General features: G+C 46.0%; 1 protein-coding gene across 5 annotated transcripts in view; it reads left to right on the forward strand.

The window, feature by feature from the left end:
* The first annotated feature begins 11,840 nt into the window (after positions 1 to 11,840).
* The window catches only part of Ubr3 (Ubr3 ubiquitin ligase), a 164,037-nt gene continuing 159,139 nt past the window's right edge, over positions 11,841 to 16,738 (forward strand). For all 5 annotated transcript variants that reach the window (XM_075682176.1, XM_075682177.1, XM_075682179.1 and 2 more), the window contains exon 1: positions 11,841 to 12,074. In XM_075682176.1, the coding sequence (XP_075538291.1) occupies positions 11,864 to 12,074 (211 nt within the window). In that variant the 5' untranslated portion in view covers positions 11,841 to 11,863. The remainder of the gene's footprint in view (positions 12,075 to 16,738) is intronic.

Consider the following 16,738-nt stretch of genomic DNA (forward strand, 5'->3'; position numbering starts at 1 on the left):
TCCTGCACTCAGCTTTACCATGTGGTGCAGGCTTGCGGGGCCGGTAATTAAAAGGACACTTTTTCTGCCAGCAGACACGGTCAATGAGTACCTTTATGGCAGTTACGCGGCCGGATCAGCAGGCATCCCCCTTGCCGCTGAGACCATCGGCACCTACCGCATTGACAACGCCTTCAAGCTCTTGACCTCAGCAGACCTGAAGGTTCGGGAGCTGGCAGTGCAAGCGTTAACCATTATTACTTAGAAAGGTATTTACAGGCCCGCAACCCCTGACGATCTCGCAAGATACCTGAGCGGAGAGACAGGGGGCAACGCCCAGGCTCGAGCAAGCCAGCTGCACTCGGTATGGACCGAAACACGGAAGGCCTCCCGCCGTCTGGGTGTCTCTTGGCAAATGAAGGATCGTGGTATCATCATCACCTGCGGCCAGGACACCTCTACTCCAAAGCAACCGCACCAAAGAGGTGAGAACGCTCCGCGCTAGCATGACGCAGACAGGCCCTCCACGAGAAGCCTAACCAAGGAAAGGTGATGGAGTGTGCTGCTGCAGACCCCAGCAGCTCCCACTTGATGCGGTCTGGCCGCTTCATCCGGTTAGGCGACTGGCATTTCGTGCACAAGGCATGCCTCATCCTACTGCCCCCGAACGCAGTCAGACCCTCGGCACATGCCTCGGACCAGCGCTGCAGGATACGCGGGTACGCGCAGGAAGCTCTTCCGCATGTCCTGTGTCACTGCATGAGCCACAGCTCTGCATACACCAGCCGCCACAGTAAAATCACTGACCGGGTGAAGACTGCCACGGCAAAGAAGTTCGCGGTGACTCACGAGAACCGGCTCGTCGGTGACATGACACTCCGCCTCGATCTGGTCCTCGCCAAGGGAGAGGAAGCGATCATCATCGACGTGACCTGTCTGTTCGAGAACCGACTCGAGGCTCTGCAGGCAGCTCCACAAGCAAAGGTGGAGAAGTACACAGGCGTCCGGGAGGACCTCTTGAGCCGCTACCAGCGAGTCAGCATCGAGGCAGTCATTGTCGATGCGCTCGGATCCAGGGACCCAGGTAAGGACTGAGTCCTGAAACGACTCTACAGCAGGAGCTACCTCCAGCTGTTCAAGAAACTCCCACTGAGCGAAACCATTGCGTCTTTTGTCTACTCTATGCACGTGGCATTTCGCGCCTGCCGCGGCGCGAAAAGACTTCAATAAATCTGCGCAGAAACCCGCACGCACAGGCTTGCCTTGAATAAAGGAAAGTTACAAATAAGATACAGAGTTATTTTCATCGCGTGGAAAATGTAAACAGCATTTTCGAAAACCTCTGTTCTTACCCTTGTGCCTGCGACCTCTTTGGGTTCTGGGTGTGACAAGGGAGTGTTACAGATCCGGGAGCCCACCAGCCAGAGTCGACAGGGGCATGTGCCATTGCGCTTGGACCCTTTCTGCGCTATCTTTGGGATCGGCTCACGGCTTTTGCACACGCACACGAAAAATGCACGGTAGCCTATAAACAGCTTCGCTGTAACATAAAATAAGAAGAGAATACCTATGGAGATACATAGGGCTCCTTAGAAAATGCATGGGGAAGCTTATAGTAGGTGTGGGACAACTGAAATTGGGAGATGGGTGAACTTGAAATTTGGGGAGTGGGCCAACTTAAATTTGTGGATGGGCCAACTTGAAGTTTGCAAGTGGCCCAATTTGAAATTGGGGGGTGGGCCTACTTGAAATTTGGTGTTGGCACAACTGAAATGCGGTGTTGGGCCAACTTGAAACATGGAGGTGGACCTACTTAAATTTGGGGGTGGACCAACTTGAGATTTTCAGGTGGCTCAATGTCTCATTCTGCGCTGCTGAGCGTCCTTCGAGTTATGAACACGTCACGGGCAAGCGAGCGCGTTTTCATTGGACCTTACCGAGGCTCAGTCAGAACGCTGCCGAGAGCTTGCCTGGGCAAGGAATGCGCACATAACACGGGCTTGCGAGAGCGAGATAGAGAGTGTGATTGTGAAGAGGAAGAGAGTGATATGTCACCGCGGCGATCCACTCTCCCCTTACGCAACGCCTCATGCGCTACTGCGGCAGCTGGCGTTCCCTTTCGACCGCTCTTCTCGTCGAGGCGCTCGCGCGGGCGTCCCGGCTCAATTGATGCGATTGAATTTAAGGGGCCGGATGCGGCGAGAAAAATCTGGCAATTGTTTTCTAAAGCCTAAGCATTACTTGCCACCGGAAAGGCCATAGGTAGACGCGCATAAGCTATAGGAAAAGCAAATTAGCAAACTAAGCAAAAGCGAAGTCACAGCCGAGCCAAACAATTAATGCTTGCGCATTAGTAGACAATTCTCAAAATTTCTGTAGCTTTCGATCTGGCGCGCACTCTCGACCATATGGTTCAGCGCTTGATCGCCTTGTAAATATATTGTAAATACGTTTTACTATCGTATCTGCCTTCACGTACTGATATATTGACGCATATGTACTTGTCTTTATCGGGCGACCAGGTTTCGCCGCCTAACAAAGGTTATCGCACAGCACGGGACGCACCTGCATGTATCGGAAGTTTTTGGAATGGTATCGATGCTTCTATCCTCTGTCTATTGTCGCCGAACCTTGTGTTATCTGATTTCATTGCGTGACGCGAATGGTGTAGAACTTTGTGGAAGGCATGCGGGTCCCAACGATTAGTCTGGAACATTCGACGACTGCTGTATAAAAGCCGACGCGCTTGACCCGCGATGAGATGGCGATCGCCTACTGTGTTCGCCGCTGTCGCCGTTCCACCCGCCGTGGTTGCTCAGTTCCTGTGGTGTTGGGCTGCTGAGCACAAGGTCGCGGGATCGAATCCCGGCCACGGCGGCTGCATTTCGATGGGGGCGAAATGCGAAAACACCCGTGTACTTAGATTTAGGTGCACGTTAAAGAACCCCAGGTGGTCAAAATTACCGGAGACCCTGACTACGGCGTGCCTCATAATCAGAAAGTGGTTTTAACACGTAAAACACCATAATTTAATTTTGTCGCCGTTCTTTGAGTGTAGCCTGTTCTTGAGGGCACAAGTTCGCCCAATAAAACGCTAGTTTGGTCTTTCTCAGTTTGGCTGCTTTCTTCACCGTCACTACCACGTGACAATATAGAGGCAATCGAGTACAAATTGTATGTGAAGGCCGAAAATGTAATGAAGTGGCGGAACTTCACCAAGGACTGAAGCAAGGACGTCCCTTGTCCCCATTTTCACTCACGCTTTATGTTAAGTGCATAGGAAGACGACTGGAAAACAGTGAATTAGGGTTTGATTTATCCTACATGCGTGGTGGACAAACAGTGCAACAGAAGGTCCCCAAACTGATGTATGGGAACGACATATTGCTACTAGCGGACAATGCAGGAGACTTACAGACACTTGCGAATATCTGTGGTAACGCAGCGACAAATCTAGGCCTTAAGTTTAGCACATAGAAATCGGAAATTATGATCTTTAATGAAGAGACGAGTAATTACATGGTGTCAATTGAACAGCAAGTCATACCCATAGTCAAGCAATATAAGTACCTCGGGGTATACATAAACAAAGGAAAGGCTTACTCAAGCACCCACCAAGATAACCTGAAAATGAAGGGGAAGCGGAATGCAGCAGTAATGAAACATAGAACACTTTGGGGCCACAACAAATAGGAGGTTATGCGTACAATCTGCAAAGGAGCAATGGTGCCAGCGCTAACGTTCGCAAATGCCATTCTATGTTTAAAATCGGATATCGTGTTGGGGTTGGAAGTTAACCAAAGATCAGTAGGGCCCGTTGGCTTTGGGAGCACACATTAAAATCACAGATCATGCAGTGCAAGGTAACATGGGTTATTCGGGCCTCTTTTGAAGTCAGAGAAGAGCAAAGCAAAATTAGTTTTGGAGAAAGACTCAGGAACATGGCACAAAGTAAATGTGGGGGCTAAAGTACACAAGTATCTGTACCCGAAAAGCGGGAACACAGAATGGAGGGAAAGGTTAAGAGAGTTGGCAACCAAGTACAGGGTAATTGAGAGTGTAAATAGACTACCAGGAGTCATCAGGGAGAAAGTGAGAGAAACAGAGACAGTGAATTGGATGCCAATAATGCAAAAAGAAAGCACGGATATTTACAAGAATGGGAAGAAAGAAATTAGAAGGAAAAGCCTGTACGATAACACAAAGCACAGTGCCTTGCTATTTGAAGCTCGAGCTGGTTGCCCAAGGACAAGAACATACAGGAGCAAATATTCGCAGCAAAATGAGGCGTGTGCATGCTGCAGCAAAAATCCGGAGACCAGTCAGCACATTCTAATGGAATGTGAAGGGATCCGCCCAGTGAGCCCCGTAGGTAGCGTATACACCTTCCAGAAACGCTTTGTTTTTAACATGGACGGAAGCATAAACTGGCCAGCAGTCGAGATAAGCGAGTTTAGTCTATTGGTAGAAAAAAAAGCAGGGGAGAGATTAGCAGGGGGAGAGACAACCGGATCCCTTACAGGTATAGGTAGCGGTACAAGGTAGATAGAGAAGTTTTGAGGCAGAGAAAGAAAGATTAAGGCGATCTATATACACACGCTAGAATGAAAAGCATGTACAGCATACCTTATTAAATAAAGCAGGCTAGATGACTATTTGTCACCGCGCCGTTTCAAAATGGATGCCAATACATAATCATCATCATCATCGCCGTCGTCGGGGCACGAAAGAAGAGTCCCGCTGTATTTCATGCCTTATACGTAACTCATTTCGACAGTGACAATACGTTAATTGCATGTGTCGCTGTATTGATTCACTGTTAAACGCCTTACCCTCGACAGCTATTATGAGATCAAGTTCTGCAAATGTTTTTTTTTTTTTTTTTGACAGAACAGGGCCGTACCCAGGAATCTTTTCGTGGGGTGGGGGGGGGGGGGGGTGTTTGTGTGCAAAACGGCTGCCTTTTTGAAATATTTTTACTGGCTCATCTTCATGTGTGGATCAAGCACATCGCTTGCATATAATAATTTAAGGCTACGTTAAAATTAGTTGTACCTGAATAACAAAAAATGGTGTGTAACACTCCAATTCTGGTTAAGGTAAGAAATAAAAGTTTGTACTATAACACCACCGAAGCCGGGGACACCACCGCCTGAGTTTCATGAACGAAAACTGTAACTGCCTTTGCCCAGCTGTTACCCTGCACCGCGCCTATAAACTGGAAGCTGTGGGCAAAATACCTTTCCTCCGCGAAATTTCTTTTTCGCTGCAGTTCCGAACGCTAGTTGCAATTTCTGTGTAGATGACCGCATGAAATTATCGCAAATGGTGATGTTAGATCTAATTACATTTTGTTTGCACCCTCTTGGGCCCGCAGACCCATTATTTGTGCATATGTTAAATGCTTCGCAAGATTCTGTTTGCTTTTGGCAAGATACCGATCCCTGTGTTTACCCACGGCTCCTGAAATAATAACCCAATGTAACCACGTTACAAGAAATGTATAAATTTTCAGAAGCAAACCAACAAGTAGTCCGACGTTCAGATCTTTATGTTATCATTCGCCCATTCTGCTTGCTGCGAAGTTTCCTCGGAACCGCGGAGCATAGAAGGGTTGCAGCTTGGTCTAGATGCAGTGGCGTAGCCTCAGGGGGCGGGGGGGGGGGGTGAGGGGTGAGCTGACCGGGCTTCAGTGCCTCATCTTGAAACTCATCTTGAAGCTTTGGGCTCGTGTACAGGGCATTCGCCAGAGACGTTTCAATATGAGTTCTCTGGGCGGCATCTCCACATTTTACCCTCATCTTAAGCACTGCGCGGAAATTTCCGTCATTTGTCAATAGCATGCCATTGACAAACGACGGAAATTTCCGAGCAATGCTTAAGATGAGGGCAAAATGTGGAGATGCCGCCCTGAGCGCTAATATTGAAACGTCTCCGTATGCAGCACCTGAGACACATTTATTGGACCGCATTCGTCTGTGCCGCGAAGCGGCTCTTATTGCCTGCCACAAAAAAAAAAAAAAAAATGCGTTCATACTTATTGGTAGCAAGTTCTTGCGGTTTTATGTCGCCTCCTCTTTAAGGCCGTGGTCAAGTTGTGTTATAAGGTCATGTTGTGAGTAGGATCGGACTGTTAGAAAGTTCTCAGATAGCGTTGTTGACATGGCGTGGTAACTGTTGGATGCGTGGCTCTTGAAGCCGTGCATGACTTTTCTTGTAATTGTTAAACACCTTAGTTAAAAAGCAGGTCAAGCGCTGGTGCTCCTCTTTCCCTGCACACTCGCCTGCGAAGGCTACGCAATATTTGCATAACTCTTCTTGAAGGTTCGCTGTATTAAGCCATAGGTAACGATCTACCCTGTGAGGTATCTGTATAGCGCAACAAAACAAGGACACACGAAGAAACAAAGAGATATAAAGACATACACATAAAGACGAGCGCATGTATTCGTCTTTGCGTTCCTTCTTGCGTCCTTGTTTTGTTGCTCTATACAGGTACCTTTCAATGATGACCGACCAACAAGCCCATATCGCCACCCTCGTCGATTACCCTGTGAAGTTGGAACTCCAGATTTCTTTTCTCTGTGGCTGGATAATCATAGCTAGCCGTAGGGCTCCATGGATCAAGCAGCAGCTTCTCCATCGTCTCTGGGTCAAGTACATGCTTAGTCTTTGAGCCAAAAAGCCACAAGCAAGAATATTTGCACTCGTCGCACTGAGGGAAGGCGAACCGGAATGTGTGGGTGTCATGACACTCACCTTGCTTGGGTATTGCTTGGAGTTGAACGGCGGCCGCCATTATTTCTTCGTGGCGTGTCGATGTTGTGCTTGTCGTTCTTTAGGGCCTGCCGCGGTTCGTTCTCGGGTGATTTACATACGGCTGCACGAGCGTTTTCCTGAGTCGCTACAGAAGTTTCTACGCGCTTGGCTTCCGGCTGTGCATGAGAAAGGGGCAGTTTTGTCCAATGACGGAAGTAGCGCTTCTCCACCGCCTGTTTCATCCGTCCGTCATTTTTTTAAAGTTTAAGACGCAAGTCTCGTTTGCTTGGTTATTGCAGCGTGTCTGTTCATATTGCTAGCGCAATCCTGTGCACGCAAACAACCTCCGCGCTTGTATTGCGCTTAAAACTACAGAATTCCTTTGGGCTGCGCGCTTTCTACTACAGTCTTTTATTTTTTTCGGTAATCCGGCAGGAAGGGAAATGCCGGCTTTAATGCAGCAAAAGTTTTTCCCTCTTATCCGTTTTTTTTTCTATTTTATATGGAAGGCAAGGAAAAGTCACCTTCTTTCTTCTTCTTTCTCCCCTCATGCCACACCGCAGGTTTTCTTTTCTTTTTTGTTTTCAGCATGCCACCAATGCGGACAGGGCTGTGTGCTTGCTATCGACAGGCCGGCAGAGCCCTAACCAATCATGTGGCTTACGTAGTGCAACGCACGGCCTGGGAACACTTGGCGCATCTTTTTCACTGTGTTCTTAACAGCCGCGCGTCGCCGGCGGCCGCAATTATCCTTTGGTGCGTGTGTTCGCTGTCAAGTGGAATTGCTTGACATGCCTTCCTCTCACCAGATTCGCGGTTGTCCTTCAATGTTTGCTTAGGCTTTTTTTTTTTTTTTTCTGTGGTCCGTGCAATGAAGGAGCCACCACGGGGGGGGGGGGGTGAAAGACAAAAAAAAGAAAGAATTGCTGGCTCTCCCGTAATCGAGAGTAGATGCAATCATGAAGTGGTAACCGGCAAAGCGGATTGGTTGGAGATGATACTAGCCCATAGGGCGTACCTAACAGGGGGGGGGGGGGGGGGAGGGACAAGGAGGGCAGTTGTCCCCTCCCCACACACACGCCTTCAAAAATGGGGGGGGGGGCAAAGTACGCCATTTGCCCCCGCCCCCTTTTGAAGCTGAGCACTTTCGGCCTGCACGCTGGAAAGTCGAACAAAACTACAGCTGAAGCAAAATTTTCTTCTTAATAGAGTGACCACATAAGTAATGCTTTTTTTTTTTTTTACTGCGCATTCCATGCTTGGACAGGGAGGATTGTCGTTTGTGCCTTCTCGGGACGCCCTGTCGCGGACGGCGCGCTGGATTGGCCATACACATTCGGGTTGCGGAGAACGCCTGACGACGGGCAGTTACCGCCCTAGCAAATGTCATCTTGCGCAACTTGCATCATGCCCAGGTTTTTGGGACCGCTATTTCCGTATTCGGAAACACAATCAGCTTGGTACATTTAACGTACGGGCGAGGGGGAGGTCCGGATAAAGTCTTACAATCAGCCGCGCCAAACGACTGACGGTCCTTACGGCATGAAATCGTTGGTTTATCAAATGCTGGAACTATTTAATCTCTGTGTAGAGGTAGCCTACGTAGCATTGTAGACTCAGTATATTAATACCGTCAACAATCTAATCAAACCTCTTACAAGTATAACTGTCCGATTTCATCGTGTAATCATGGCTTATCGTAGACATGCTATTCAACATGACCTCGGCCTAACGTGCAGAGCCATTTCAATACCAACAGAACACCGATGTGAATTTTTTTCTAAAGGAATGTGTCGCTTCTGACTTTGACGATTTCATTTTCAGGCTGTTTTTAAATAAGAACTGCACTATTGCTTGTCTCCCGGCAGGAGAAAAAAAAGCAACAGATATTCCGCATTTTGAAAAACGAGGGCCACTTTTTCGTGACGCGTACCTAGAAGCTCTGTAAACAGTTACTGATAGTCACTTTCTCCCAATTATTGTGTGTTATACACGGCATTTAGTTGTTTTCCCCCGGTATCCTCGGTAAAATATGCGATTCACGGTGCTTATATTTATTCGATGTACGAAGCAATGTTCCGAGTGACGAGGGATATATGTTTATTCTGCGTAGGTTCATCACAGCTTTTGTAGAAAGTTACTCATTAAAGCGTTCCAGAGTGTCATACTGCCGCTAATCTAAATGTTTCCCAGACTCTTAAAACAACAGCACAAGAGACGGTTGACTTTCCGGGAAAATAGAAAGAATTTTAAACGCAATGGGCGTTGCGAAACTTTCACATTTCTGCTTTAAATGGAAGTGTTGCAGATAATTACTAAATACCCGTTTTTCCACACGTTTTCTTGCATCATACAAGATTCGTAGTTAGTTTTTGCGGTGTCCACGGTGAGCTAAACAAGGCATCTTGTTTATACGTGAGAAAACTGTGGGCATGATATGGCCAATGAGTAGGCAATGTTCCAAATGGGTGGGTTAAACGCGCATTTTCCTGTAGAGTATGTATGTAAGTCGTCCATAGCGTTATTGATCCGTTTTACGAGCGGTGTGAGACTTAGACCAGGCTGCGCTGGCATAATTACAACTACAATTCAGTTCAAATTTTGCGAACAAACGGGAAACAATGCGCCAAGTCTATGTGCGGTGGTAAATGTGTGTTGATCAAGTGCAGCGCTAAAATATTTTAAGATAATGTTCGAATGTATCACGCTGCTGCTATTAGCTAGGCTTCCCGATGTTCCGAGAGAACTCTGCGTTTCATATATTCTATAATTTGACAGAATAGGCGGTATTTTAAGTGTTAACGTTTCTGGCTTATTTAGAAGCGTTAAGAATAATTATTGAGCCGTCATCTTCTATTTTTTTTTACTTTTTCACGCGTGATATATTAGTTTCGCCTGAAAAGAAACAGATTCGTTTTGTTTGGTGACTCTAAGGACAAGTTATTGAGTGAAGTGTAGGTGACGTAAAAATACCTTCGCTCTCGCAATAAATAACGCATGCAAGCACTCTAGAGTGTTATGAGCGTACCGAACGAGCTAGCGGAAGATAATTTAGCCCTCTGGCCTGCAGAACTATAAAAGCCACCACGATCAAATTTAGCGAAAAATGGTGGCACGCTGTGGAAACTCTCTGCGCGAAGTATGGCTGAATCAAACACAGCCTTAATTTGTAAAAAAAAAAAAAATATCTCGTTCAAGTGTTAGATGTGATATGGCTGCTATCAGCATGCTTCACAGTGTCGCGACTTAGCTATACTTTACAACAGGTTTATATTTTGTGGAGAGCGGACGGGGGTCGTTGCAACAGCGATGTGCGACAGAATTTTATGTTCCTGGTCCAGTCAGAAGCGTTGCGAATAATTACTGATAGGAAATTATTGACAGGAAAAAATAGTAAATTTCTTTCCCTATTTTCAGGCGTCAATACATGTTCCGGCTTTGTTTTAGCGACTTCCGCGGCGAGCTGAACAAGACATTTTGTTTATAATCGGCGCAAATCAAAGGCGCGTTATGGACAATGTGTAGGTAAACTTCAGAGACAGGGGGCTGATTATGACATATGCAGTAAATTAGCGATCCAGAGTTTTATGAATGTGTTTTGTAAATTGTAAACAGAGAATTTATCCTGCTGCTCCGAGAAAACTGTGAACTCTACCGATATCAAATCTAGCGGAAATTGAGATGGAGGGAGAGGGGGGGGGGCAGGGAGGAAGGTAATATACTCCATAGTGAATGTTATCGCGAAGTAATGTGTGCTGATGAATTACTGGCTTTTTAACAATTACCAGCAAGAAGTCCTCCAACGCATTACTTGTGGGCAAGGTTTCAAACGGAACAGTCATATAGGCGGGCAACTTTTTAAAGTATATATGCGATACAGCCAAAATAAACTGAAACTTTTGTAGTAACTGTTCGAAAGAAACAGCTACGCTGGAAATCGGGTTGTAATTCTCCCAATGTCGAACACATCTGCTGCCTTTTATTTCTTGTGAATATTGCAAGTAATTTATGTTGATTGTACTCGTTGTGTATAACCTCGCAATATTATTACGTAAACTAGCGATACATTTATGCTGTAGACTTAAACATGAAGTGCAATAATTTGTTTAATTATTACAAAATGCCTGTAGCAAGTGCGCATTCTTCATGAACGCTGTACTGCTGCTACTGGGCGGGACTCGGGACCTATGCGAGGCACTCATCGCCTTTTGTCCATGTATTATCGTGAGATTTTGCATAGTTGCAAGAAATAAATGCAAATTCAAAGAACTTTTCGGGCCCCCATGGTTCGCCACGTGTGATTGATAAAGGTCTATGTATGTTAAAATAAGTATAACTGACAGACGCATTTCCATGCAATTCAGTCCCACGTGGTGAATAATGGAGGCCCGAAAAATTATATATATATATATATATATATATATATATATATATATATATATATATATATATATATATATATATATATTCATCAATGCTAATCGCATTAATGACTACATTCATCGTTAGATGGATTCTGTCAGAAAATTTTCTAACTCTTTTGATTCTTCCTTCGTATTCACAAATACAATTTCCTGATTTCGTCCAATGAACTGAACTAACCTAGTTCTTGATTTCTCTGATAATTCATGATTTTATGCTTTCATATATAACTAAGAGGTACTGCATATGTCTTATGAATTCTAACGTAACGAGCAGGCATACTACCGGCTGATTTTTAAAATATGAGTTTCAGCTTTTTTTTATGTTTAGGCTTTGAAAAATAGGAATGTTGGTTTAATTTAAATGGAGATGCACTGCTGGAGCGAGACTAACGCAGAGCGATACCAGAACATTTGCTGTGGAAAGCAAATACACGTGCGCTAATCATTCAGCTGCCAGTGCGTTTGCTGCCAAAGACAACAATAATGCGCTTTTCAACGTACAAGGAGAAAGAAGTGCCTGCGTACGGGCTGCTATTCTGCAATGGCGGCGAGCAGCCCTCGGCGAAACGACGCCACAGTTTCAGCGGCCCCGCCTTCGACGCCGCATGGAAACGCAACCGAAACTGACGCTCCCGTCGCCCCGTTTCTGGGCGTTCCTCAGGAAGCGTCTGGCAACTCTGGACGGCAGATGGAAATGTAAAATGGCCGCCGAAGTGCTAATTAAGAAGGGAAAAAGAGGAGCGGCTGCATATTTTCAATCGGAATGCGCAAGAACAAGCAACCCGAGGCAGCTAAACGAGCTGTTGGACATTATTCTTGACCCTCGAAAGCCCATCGACATATGGGACACCATAGATTGGTGCAAATGGCTCATGGCCGGAGGCAAGACTCCGGACGAGTTCTCCCAGACAGGTAAGCAACCCATTCTCTTCTGTCGGGGCGCGTTTGTTGAGGTGTCACATCGCAAGACGTGTCGCTTCGGTAACCGAAAGCTCCGAGCAGTGCGGACACGTAGTTTCGCTCTATCGCGGCGTGGTCACCGTCGATGCTTAGTATTGGTTTTAGTTTCAACTTTCGCCTCTCGTAGGACCCTGCTGAGTCCTTGACGCGTAGGCGCTCCTACGTGTTAAATTATTGCGCACCACCGTGTGTACTTAACGCTGTTACAGTGCAGTGTGTGATTCGCGTTTCATTTCAAATTGTCTTTTAATCGTGCCTCAGGTAGTCGCATGAAGGTTTGTCCGGTTTATAAAGAGTGACGCTACACAGAAGCAAATCTCCGTGCCCATCTGACAAGTCTGGGGACGCCGCTACGCAAGGCGTGAACCGTGCCCAGCGTGTGCACCTCCAAAAACTGTTCCGCCTTTCGCTGCCATCAGCGCGTCTTGCGTTTTGATGAATTAACGTGGCCCTGAATTTTCGTGCGCGATGCGAAAGTGACAGGTGCAGCGCTTCCAGCTGCCGCGTTCGGCCTGGTCGCAGGGTTCGTCATTGCGGATACGCATTCCGCCGTCTCTCGCCGCGCGCGGCTTTCCCCGAGCGTCTAGCGCTCGCATCTGTTTGGAAACTACAACGCGTGTGAGTTCATTTTGTGTTCGCTTCCTCAGTACCATCGTTGCACGCGTCTGTGCTGCTGTTTTGGCTATCGGGGTTTCGCACGCCTACGAGTTGGCGATGCGCGTTTGTTACTAGTGGTTGCGCAACCACGCTCTCTCTCTATGCCAACCTCGTAGCTGACCGAACGTGGCACGCGCTCTCAACTTTCTCTTGACCAGCCAGCAGCGCGAGAGCGCTGCCGATCGCCCGTATAACCGCGTGCAGGCGAGCGTTGTTTGCACGTGTAACTAACCCTGTGAACTTCCTGTGGAAAGCTCGCCGTCGGTAGCGCGTGACCGTGGGACTGGATTTTCGGCGACTTTTAGGGGCATATCGGAGCGGGTTGAAGAAGTTGCGCGTATCTGTCTCGTTCCCTAGCGCAGGACTTGGCTCCGAAATTACACACCGTCTCGCACCAGATGCGCAAAAGCTTTAATACATGTTGCGCTTGCCCTGCCGCAGCGGTATATGCCACCGATTGCACACAGGCGATTCAAGGCTTCTAGATTTGTGCTGTTGCCTGTACATTTAAAAATACAGGCATCGTTTGCTGCGAACTCGTGTCCCTTCTTCTGCAAGCACTCCCTCCGTGATCACAAGCAAGTTTTCTGGAGAAGAGGGCAAAATATTTACGCAGGGCTGACTGAGACCACCTATAAGGGGGTGCAGTCTGGGGACCTTCCCTCATTGGTGCTCGACTAAGGCCCTGGCTATGCTGCTGTTGGTCACATCCCACACACCCAGTAACAGTGGCACCCTGGGCAATCCCCCCCCCCCCCCTGCTGAATTTTCAGCCTTCCCAGCATTCCCCTCCCCCCATCCCCAGTCAAGTGGGTGCCTCCCTCACCCCCCCCCCTCCTCAAAAAAATTTTCTGGCTATTCCATTGCCCTAGCAGCTACAAGATCTGCCAACAGTTTTGGCTGTGTGGTTGGAGAACATCATAGAAACGGCACCGGGAAGGAGGAGGCCGAGAGCTACGTGCCTCCTGCTGAGCTGTGCCAACAGGCTCGTTCACCACCGTTGAGGGTGCTTGACTGAGATCAACATCGCTGTGGCTCTCAAAAACATGAAACTCATGGTGGAGCTAGCTATTCAATTTGAATAATTCAGGTATCCACATTAAGTGTTTCTGTCCTTGGCAACCTTGCCAAGAAAAGATTCACTCTAAAGGCAGGATGCAACTGTGCACTTTCCACAAGTGGTCATGTGCTACGGCCCATCAGGGGGAATCACCATGATTGCGGCACTTTTGTCAGATGCATCTGCATGAACTTGTCGTATGGAGGGTCAGCGGGTGTGTTGAGGCACTTGAGGAGCTGTACATGTTGAGAAGCTGCATGCATATTGAAGACCTCTGCTCAGTGTCGGTGTGGTTCGTTGCAGCCATCCTGCAGCTATCACATGTACCAAGAAGTAAACGCCCATCCACCGAGCTGCTGTACTGCAGTAATGTTTTATTGGAAAGCCATCAATGTCATTGAAAGGGTAGAGACAGTGTGGGAACTGGTGTCACTCCTTCCACGAGTGCTCCTTTCTAGGAGAGCACAGCCAAGGTTGCAGAAAAGGCATAAGACAGACTGAAGGCTGACTAAGACCAGCTAGCCATGGCTTGAACTCGGCTCCTCCTCACACATTATTGAATTGATTCACTTTTTTTATGTGTGATGCTGGGATTTGATTGGAGGATTAGTTCAATGTAGGTTAATAGGTGGGCTGAGAGAAGCCCTTTGATGACCTTGAGGAAATATTCCCGAGTTACTTTGCCTTGCCAGGAACATTAAATTAACATTAGAGCCTCACATGACATGTAAATAACCTATCCTAACCTAAAGTAACATGTTAAATTTTTAAAAATAATTAGAGATGTAAAACTTGTGTTTAAGGCCTATCTGTCATGTTGATTTGTATGCAAGCAAGTTGAGCATAGTAGATTATAATGGGGTGGGGGGGTGGGGGGGGGGTGAACATTCAGTCTCCACACTGGGTTGTGATTCGACAAAAATGTGGGAAGGTGGAAATGAGCACACACATTTTTGCTGCTGCGTGTCTGCTCATAATTTTTGTGGTTTTCAAGCATGTTGAAGTGTTACAAACCTTGGTGATGGGGGGTTCTAGATTGTTTTACCTTGTTTAGTTTCCACAAAACTTTTTTTTGTTAATTTGCTTACTTTCTACAAAGCACTTGGCTGTTACTGTGCTACTTCATGGTAAATAAATATAACAACTATTACATTTCTACCTAATGACAAGAAGCTTTAATATGAATGCATTATGGCTTATTGATTTATAGGTGGGCATTCTATGCAATTCAGAGTCTCAAACCATGGGGCCATATTGAACGATGCACCTGGTGAAAATGCACTTATAGAATGGGCTTTTTACACCACTGCCACCAATTGTTGGATTTTCGAGGTTGGAAGCTTCCTCCGGGGTGCCCGGTAGTTCCCTCTGCCAGGTCGGTGTCCAGAAACCTCCAATGCTCTCAGGCCAGAGATTATGTTGTGTGCTGAGGCATGCTGATGCTTGGGGAAGAAACAATTGGTTTATTTCATGTTTGTGTCACCATTAGGCCAAGAATAGAATAAAAACAAATATGATATGAAACATGAGATGACAGCAAAAAGTGCATTATTTACTCTTTTAATATCTTAGTCACACTAGCACTTAAGGATTAATAAAGGTGAGAGAACCGGAAGAACTTTTATAGAAAAGAGGTGTTTTTATGAAAAATAAGAAATGAAAAAAGAATATAAATACACTTTATTGATTTAAATGCAGTATACAGATTAGAGCAGGTATAGATTTATTTATGCATGGCTGTAGCTGGGACACCTCAACTGTGATCAGCTTGCAATGAGCGTGTTAGGTGGAAGTCATTACGTGTTGTTATTTTTGGGTGCTTCTTGATGTACTGAGCAAAAGGAATAAGCAGAACCATGAGGCAAAATTTTTTGTAAGAGCCATATTAAGTCAACAGATAGTGACACCAAACCAAGGAAAGCATTGGAAGATTAGCTGTTTCTTTATTGAACAGTATAGCTGATTACCATTGAAGGTTAAATTTACAATAGACTTCGCATTCTTCATAAGACACATTAGGAAAATTAAAGTGGGTTTCAACTTTGCCACCACTGGGAGCTGAAGCCATAATCTTAGCATGACTTGTGCTTCGCTTCTCCAATCGTTACATGCTTGCCTGTCCCTTAATCTACTATAGTGCAACATTAAAGGGACACTGAGCGGTAAAGGTTTGTGAATGTTCTAAACTTTTGAATAACTAATTGAACATTATTGCATTAGATTTTGTCCTTGAATTGAATAGGCGTTTGAGATTGCTAGTATTTAAAAAAAAATAGTTTTCAAATAATTCATATCTTCAGCTGTGCACGATAAACATGAAGTTGGAGCAAAAATGAATCAAATTTCACTCCTGCCTCAGTGGACGCATAGAAGGGGAAGTTGCATAGAAAATGCTGTGTCACTCTAGGCGACGGAGTTTTCCAGCCAAACTGCAATTAATTTCAGACATAGAATGTTTAGACATAATATTAGGCATGGTATTCGTTTAGTACCAGGTTTACTAATGTTGCAAGTGTGTGTTCTCCTGGGATTAAATGTAAATAATTCTTATAATGTGCAAGCATGCATGGTTCAAAAATCCTCCTTATTTCTTTATAATGCTTCATTCCAGGTTTCGATAAAGCTTACTTCGGAGTGGTACAGTGTAACAATAGAAGCTTGCTAAAGTTGTGAATACTGGGGTGCCAACTTTCATTTGTGTCGATGGTGAAAAAGGCACTTCATTATTGTCTGTTCTCTAGTTGATAAGTATTCAATATTCCATTCAGTTTGCTTTTCGCACAATTCCATTCGGTCTAAAAAATTACTATTTGCACACCCCTACTAAGGAGGAATATGAAGTTGTGCTCTATTGGTAGCTTACGCTCCTGCAATAGCTGAACAGACTCTCATACCCAAA

The sequence above is a fragment of the Dermacentor variabilis genome, chromosome 2, assembly GCF_050947875.1.
Source record: "Dermacentor variabilis isolate Ectoservices chromosome 2, ASM5094787v1, whole genome shotgun sequence".
Classification (NCBI taxonomy): domain Eukaryota; kingdom Metazoa; phylum Arthropoda; class Arachnida; order Ixodida; family Ixodidae; genus Dermacentor; species Dermacentor variabilis.